The sequence below is a fragment of the Coffea eugenioides genome, chromosome 8 (genome assembly GCF_003713205.1).
Source record: "Coffea eugenioides isolate CCC68of chromosome 8, Ceug_1.0, whole genome shotgun sequence".
Lineage (NCBI taxonomy): Eukaryota > Viridiplantae > Streptophyta > Magnoliopsida > Gentianales > Rubiaceae > Coffea > Coffea eugenioides.
This window is the reverse complement of record NC_040042.1, coordinates 10,480,578-10,488,041: the sequence shown is the minus strand read 5'-3', so window position 1 is coordinate 10,488,041 and position 7,464 is coordinate 10,480,578. Positions and strand designations below refer to the sequence as shown.

The following is a 7,464-nucleotide window of genomic DNA, read 5'->3' as shown; positions in this document are numbered from 1 at the left end:
CTTTTATCCCACCAAAGGACCCACAGTTGAAAGAAGGTCCTGAAGACGTGCACATCTTCTTAATAGCTTCCATGATTTTGTATGTGGCAGGTTAAGGCAGCTTCGTCTTTTCATACCATGTTTTCTTGCTTTAGTTTCTTTCTAATTGGTTAATTCTCTTTCTGTTGACGCGGTTTTTTCTTTTGTTGATTAAATACGGGCACCGAAGTTCATCAGCTTATGAACGTATACCTACTCTTCCTTCTTCCTTTCAAAGATACTACAAAACGGACTGTCTATAAACGAGAAGCCGCTTTTCCCCAACATCTCTGAAGTGAGAAAGACTGAAAATGGCAGAAACAGTTCTCTCTTTGTGCTGCGTCAACTCTCAACTTTTCTGCACGAGGGAGGGACGACTATTGCGGAGGGCTTCGACAAGAGGTTTCATTCATCATTGATGAGTGGGGCAAATGAGAGCTTTCCTGCGAGAGGCAGAAGCAAAAGAAAGAAGATGCTCAACCCACGCTCAAACAATGGATCAAGCAAGTGCGAAGATGCTGCTTATGGACCACTAAGGACATTCTTTGATTGACTGTAGCTCGCTTCTTCGGCATCGCTTCAACAGGATTTCTACGGCTCTGTTCGGAGAAATTTCAGCTTCCATCAAGAATTGAGAAGCTCGTCATCGAGTTGCTAGCGAAATACAAAGCATCCAAGTCAGAATCAAAAAGTATTCTAAAGCTTCATAAAAGATGACAAATCCGACTTATGGTATCTCTGCCCAAGCGTCACACTCACTTTTCTTTGCTGTTGAACAACAAACATGGCGCGTATAGCAGAGATGACGCACTGCTTGTGGAGAAGCTAAATTGGTTGCATTTGACCAGCCCAAGAAACGTCTTATTCTCAGCTCCTCGAAGAGGATGATTACCAACTGAAAGTTGTTTCAGTGGTTGGTATGGGAGGACTTGGCAAAAACTACCCTAGTGGAAAAAAGTCCATTTTGAGGATCTTGAGTCAGAAGGCATTTCCCAGTTCGTGCTTGGGTAACGTCTCTCAAACATGTGACCTTTTCAGGATTTCTCCTGAAAGACTTGATTCGGCAGTTACACAAGGAAGGAAGAAACCAGTCCCACAATCGATCGAGTCTTTGAATACCACCGAGCTGAAAAGGAATTCATCAAAGGATTTTCTTTCAACAAGCTGGAAGGTATGCAATTGTTTTTTGATGATGTATGGGACGTGAATTTTTGGAATACCATCAAATTATTGCCACTAGCCCGAGAGTAGCCATGCAACCGTGCATGCCTCACAACTCGAAAAAGTGATGTAGGCTCTGCCCCTTGTACAGAATCTCTAGGTTATATCCACAGAATGGAGCCCACTGCCCTTTGAAGATTCGTTTGACCCTATTTTGTAACAAGATCTTTAAGGGAAATAGTTGCCCTGGCCATTTGATGCGGATGTTGCCAAAGGTTATATTGGTAAATGTGAGGGCTTGCCCCTATGCGATTCTTGCAATTAGTGGGCTTTTTTGCTTTGAAAGATGTAAACAGGGAACAGAGGAAATGGGAATGGTTCCAACGCAGGTCTTGGGGTGAATTAGAAGGCACTGGTAAGTTAGATAGAGTTAAAAAGATACTCTCTCTTAGTTATAATGATTTGCCTTGGCATCTAAAGACATGTCTGTTGTACACAAGTATCTACCCAGAGGATTATGCAATAGAATGCTAAGGCACTGGTAAGTTAGATAGAGTTAAAAAGATACTCTCTCTTAGTTATAATGATTTGCCTTGGCATCTAAAGACATGTCTGTTGTACACAAGTATCTACCCAGAGGATTATGCAATAGAATGCTATGACCTAATTAATTTGTGGATTGCTGAAAGGTTTGTAGAATGGAGAGAAGGAATGAGTATTGAAGATGTAGCTTGGGGTTGTCTTAGTGAACTCGTTAATAGAAGGCTAATTCAAGTGACTGACGTGTTTTATGAAGGATTACCCAACACTTGTCGAATCCATGACCTGTTGAGAGAAGTTATTCTTCTCAAGTCAAGAGAACAAAACATGGTCACAGTTATTACTGAACAACTAACGAGGTGGCCGTCCGAGAAGGTACGCCGTCTGGTAGTCCATGGTAGTAGCAGTAACAACACCCAGCATCACCAACAAAGACCAAATTATTGCTTTGACCACCTTCGATCGTTCGTTACTGTTGGATCCACGAACCTACTACTACACAAAATGTTGTTATCTGAAGTTTCGAGGAGTAGTAAGCTGTTAAAGGTTTTGGATTTGACTGGCCAAGAGGCACAGAAGAAAATACCAAATGAGATTTTCAAGATGTTTCGTCTCAAGCATTTGGACCTATATGGTACAGGAGTGGAAAGAGTCCCAAAAGCCATTGGAAAGCTTCAACATTTGGAGTATCTGAATTTGGGAGAGACTGGAGTTAGGGAATTACCCACGGAAATTCTAAAGCTGCAAAAACTTCGGGTTCTCAGAGTATATCAACAAGTTGATTCTTCCGATGCTGATTATGGATATCATGGATTTAAAGCTCCCTCGAATATGGTAAGGCTTCTTGCCCTAGAAATATTAGACTGCATAGATGCAAGTAGTGGATCCACAATAGTTAAGGAGATAGGAAAGCTGACCCAATTAAGAGAGCTATATATTACAAAGTTGAGAAGAGAAGATGGAAAGGAGCTCTGCTCCTCCCTTGCTAACCTCACCAGTCTTCGGGAATTAAGCGTTACTTCAATTGGAAAAGGTGATGATCATGAGATAATTGATCTAAATCATCATCATCCTTCTCTTTCTTCTTCTTCTTCTTCGTTTCTTCAATCTCTTCGTATGCTGATTTTGCGTGGCCGCTTAGAAAAGATGCCAAAATGGATAGTTCATCTTCATGGCTTGGTAAGAATAGATTTGGATTGGAGCGGGTTAAGGAGTGAGGAGGATCCGTTTGAATCCCTCCAACATTTGCCCAATTTGGTTAGTATTAATTTCTGTGGATCTTACCAGGGAGAAGGGTTGTGTTTCAAGGCTGGAGGGTTCCTAAAGCTGGAGTGGATGTACTTAAAGAGACTGGAAGGGTTGAGATGGATGAGAGTGGAGGAGGGTGCATTGCCTCGTTTCCATGAACTCATTCTGGAACAACTTCCATTGCTAGATGAGTTACCTTTGGGTATTCAGCACTTGAGCCATCTTCAAGGGCTGTATTTGTATGAGATGAGTTCCAAAATGATAGAAAAGGTAGAGAATCAGAAGGAAGAAAGTGAAGATTACAGAAAAATCGCACACATTCCTGAAATTGTCATTGGTTGCTATACAGATGATGGGGAATGGAGACAACACAGCCTGTGGGCTGAGAAGAAGTAGCAACGGCAGCAGCAGCAATCGTGGCTTCCCTTTCTCTGGTTTGCTTGCCCTCCCTGTTGCGGAATGTGGCGACGACATTGCATTTTTTTTTTCTGTGTCTTACCTTATTTATTGTATACTATATCGTGTTTATTGCATACTATATCGTGTTTCTTGCATGATGCTGTTAATGACTTGATGTACTGTATATTACTCTTTTATTTTATTTTTTGTTTCTTGATCTTTTCTATGATTGATTTAACAAACGATCAAGAGGTAGGCAGGTTAAAGTGTATTGATAATATCTTCCATTTCATTAAAAACTCCAAATAATAACTTTTAAATTTTGGTTAGAGATAATACATAAACCCAATTTGGTTTGTCCTACTTCTGCTTGTACAACCTGCATTAACAATGGTTTGTCTAGTAAATATAGCGAATATTGGTTGTACACCCAAGTTTATTATACGACTCTTTTTGTGTGATAGGTATCCCCCAATTTGTTCTTTCCTTTCCAAATTTGCCAATGTTTCAATTCACATTGCATATGATATGAGATCATTCATCATTGACTAGTATAATTACTTTGTGCTAATAAACCTATAATGTGTATCACTATTTCTTAAAAACATTTTTACACTGAAATTAAAATTAAAAATTAAAAATTCTTCTATTATTGGTAACTAAAATTAAGGAATGCCCACTTAGAACAATATTCACCAATCATTTTCTTCATCTCCAATTATTGTACGTGTTAAAATTATCTTCAATTATTATATTCTTATGCGTGATAATTAAAGCTAACTATATTTTATACACATATTGGTTTGGAAGAAAATCACAATTAATAAGAAGACAAAAGGTTATAAACAATTAATGAGAAAACAAAAGGTTAAATTGATGATTAAATTCATTATATTATGTCATATTGACTAAGAAAAGTTCAAAAAAAAAATTATCCATAATTATAAAAAATATAACAGAAAAGGTTAAAAACTTCTGAAATCGATAAAAATGTATCCAAATCATAATGTTTTAATGTGTATTCTGCTCAGGTTTTGTTGTATACACTGGTTTGATACAGCATAGAAAATTTTCTTTTCTTACTGTCGCAATCTAAGTAAAATATGCAGCAACTTACTTTAGATACGATAATCTTCCATTTTCAGAGTTCAATAAACTTTTAATTGTTTTGTATATAATAAACATTTTCTACAACTAGCAATTGTTTAATTTTGTTTATTATATGGTTTCTTAGTCAATATTATATCAACAACTTAGGTTAAATATGATAATCTTCCATTTTTAGAGTTTTTATAATATAGAATGCACAACAAACTTTTAATTATTTTGTACACAATAAACATTTTATACTATTATCAATTGCTAATTTTGTTCATTATATAGTTTCTTAGTTTATATTATACCAATAATCAAAATTTTTGTGCAAAAATTTAATATATTAAAAGTTTCATACCTTGAAAGAATATATATTCACGTGCAAAGCACGCGAGGTATTACTAGTTGTTTTAACATGTCACTTGTCAATAATCAAATTACCTGTTCCCTTTTGGCAGTTTAGTTCTGTATCTCAGTTGCCCATGTCTGCTTCACATCCATCCACGGTGCAATTCGACAGGTGGAATTCCCCAGAGATGGGTGAACTTCTTAGCCTGAAGATCCTAGCTCTCGATGGTAACCTGCTTATAGGTTTTTTTTTTTTTTTTAAAGTATAAGTTGGAGGAGTCGAATCCGAGACCTCTCGCTTACACTTTCTCCTCCGTGCCACCCAATCCATCCCTCCTCCCACCTGCTTACAGGTTCTATACCAAGAGAAATTGGAAATCTGACTATGCTGGAGGAGCTGTATCTTACCCTAAACAACCTGACGGGCATGATGAGCTGGCCAACTATATCGTTGCCACAAGATAAGAGTAAATGGATAGTCATTATGGAGAATGAGCACTCTATGTACTTTGTAGCAAAAGAACTGAAGTTACGAAGAATAAACTGAAGTTGTTAGAAGTCACTATACTGCTTAGTACTAAATCTTGATAAATTCTTCTTCCGGAAGACTCTGACTCGTAATTGGCTTCTAAATTGTATATTCCAATTTTGTGCATTAATTCAAGACTACAGTTTTATTTGGCAGGTACAATCCTTCAAGAGATTGGTAATCTTTATAACCTGAAGCTATTAATACGAAAAAAAAGCACGATGAGTCTTTATTGTGAGTGTAAGCAAAAACTAATCTTAATTTTTGTGATACCAATATTGCTCTTAACACTAATAAATGGATAGATTACATTGCATTTCCTTAATAATTAATAAGAGTTATACTAATAGTTACAAAGAAACATTTCTTAAATTGTGGTGATTCTGGTGAATGCAACAAAAAAAAGAACAACCAATTCATTTCATTTCATCAATAATTAATATCAATTATGCCAATAATTACAAGAATGAAAAACATTCCCTTGAGTTATAGTGAATTAAATTGAAAAAAGAAGAACAAATTTAGTTTATAAATTATTAAAAGAATGTGGCGAATCTTAGTGGTTAATAGTGTAAGCAAAAAATGATATTAGTTTATGTGATGCCAAAATTACACTCCTCTCTAAAAAATGGACAAATTGCATTGCATTTCATCATTAATAAATACTATCAAACATGCTAGCAATTTACAAAAATGAAAAATTCCTTACTTTTCTACTTTCCAAAAGAAAGAAGAACAAATTTTATTTAAATAAATAAGTTTAGAGAGTACTTCAAACATGAAACAAAATATAATAAATTGGTATTATGAGTCTTAAAAAAGTACCTTGAGTTTTTTTTAGTTTTTGGATACAAGTAAATTAAGATTTAAGAGCACCTTTTTAATATGCGTATATTAGTTTTGAGTTTAATACAAAAAAAAAATGGAGTACCAAGGTAGGCAAAGAGTTTTATGTTGGGAATTTATTTATTTAAATTGCAATAAAGATTAAATTTAATGAACTTCATCAATCATATTCTTGTAACAACTAATAGTATTAAACTACAATTAATGAATATTATATTCATTAATACCAATCATAATAATAATTACAAAGCTGAAACATCCCTTCAAGTTATGGTGAATTAAGCCAAATTTTTTTATATATATAAAATATCAATTTCAAGGAGTACTTCAAAAGTGAATAAAAATATATCCAAGTTCAAATTGATTATTATGTAATAAATAACCTTAATGTCTTACAATTTTTAATCATATAAACTCTATAACCATAAAACATGTTATCAATAAGAAATACAAATGAGTTTCACCAAATCAAAACATTTCCCTTCAAAGTTAAGCTATTTAAATTCGAACAATGGAATTTCAATATATTAGATACTATTATCATAACAATAGCATTATAGATCATTTGATAATCAACCGTTGGCAAATAATAATAATAATTAGAAAATCTCACTAAAACTAATAAACATTTCATAGAATGACTTAAAGGGGAGCAGCAAATTATTCAAAAAATTAAAAATTTAAACTCAAATGTCATAAAAAAGAACATTTAGGTCATCTAAATTTAACCAAAGACAAAAATATTGATATTATTACAAAATAAAAGTGCTCTTGGAACAAAGAATAATTTATTACTTGTGTATTAGTATTGGTTAGAGCAAACTAAGCTTAGAAAAAATATAAAATAATATAAATATTAAGTATCACATTTTTTGTCTCAATTACATTTATTCCTAATACTAGTAAATCCTGTTGATAGTAGCAATGAAGTGGAACTCATATTCATTTCCAGCATAATTAATTGAAAAATTAAAAGAAGATAACTATGCAGGCAACCAAGATCAATTTCTATCGTTTCTGGAAAAAAAAATGCAGGCAGCCAAGATCCGATGCTGACGATAAGATTTAGCAACATGTGGGCAATCAAGAAAGATTGGTTGGCTTTTTGTTTGATTAATATAAGGGTTAGCAACTGTTTAAGTTCTACTCTGTTAAAAAATCAGAATATGAAGAGGGGGCTTCTAATCAACTTCCTTCTTTGAAATTAAGGAAACTGGTTTTTAATAGATAAGATTTAAACCCTTATATTCCTTGGCAAATTCCTCTTTATTTGAGTACGA

The 7,464-nt window shown here is 34.3% G+C and overlaps 1 protein-coding gene across 1 annotated transcript; it reads left to right on the top strand.

Moving 5' to 3' along the window:
• The first annotated feature begins 329 nt into the window (after positions 1–329).
• On the top strand, positions 330–3,363 carry LOC113780226 (disease resistance protein RPM1-like). The gene is made up of 4 exons (XM_027326038.1): positions 330–420; positions 578–709; positions 867–1,189; positions 1,786–3,363. The coding sequence occupies exons 1-4, from the start codon at positions 330–332 to the stop codon at positions 3,361–3,363; spliced, it is 2,124 nt and encodes a 707-aa protein (XP_027181839.1).
• The last annotated feature ends 4,101 nt before the right edge of the window (positions 3,364–7,464 follow it).

What these genes read in the sequence shown, in the direction of transcription:
- LOC113780226 (XM_027326038.1), top strand. Translation starts at nt 330, where the DNA reads ATGGCAGAAACAGTTCTCTCTTTGTGCTGCGTCAACTCTCAACTTTTC. An exon ending in GCGGAGGGCTTCGACAAGAG is followed by an intron (nt 421 to 577) that starts GTTTCATTCATC and finishes GATTGACTGTAG; the next exon opens with CTCGCTTCTTCGGCATCGCT. An exon ending in ATCCAAGTCAGAATCAAAAA is followed by an intron (nt 710 to 866) that starts GTATTCTAAAGC and finishes GCATTTGACCAG; the next exon opens with CCCAAGAAACGTCTTATTCT.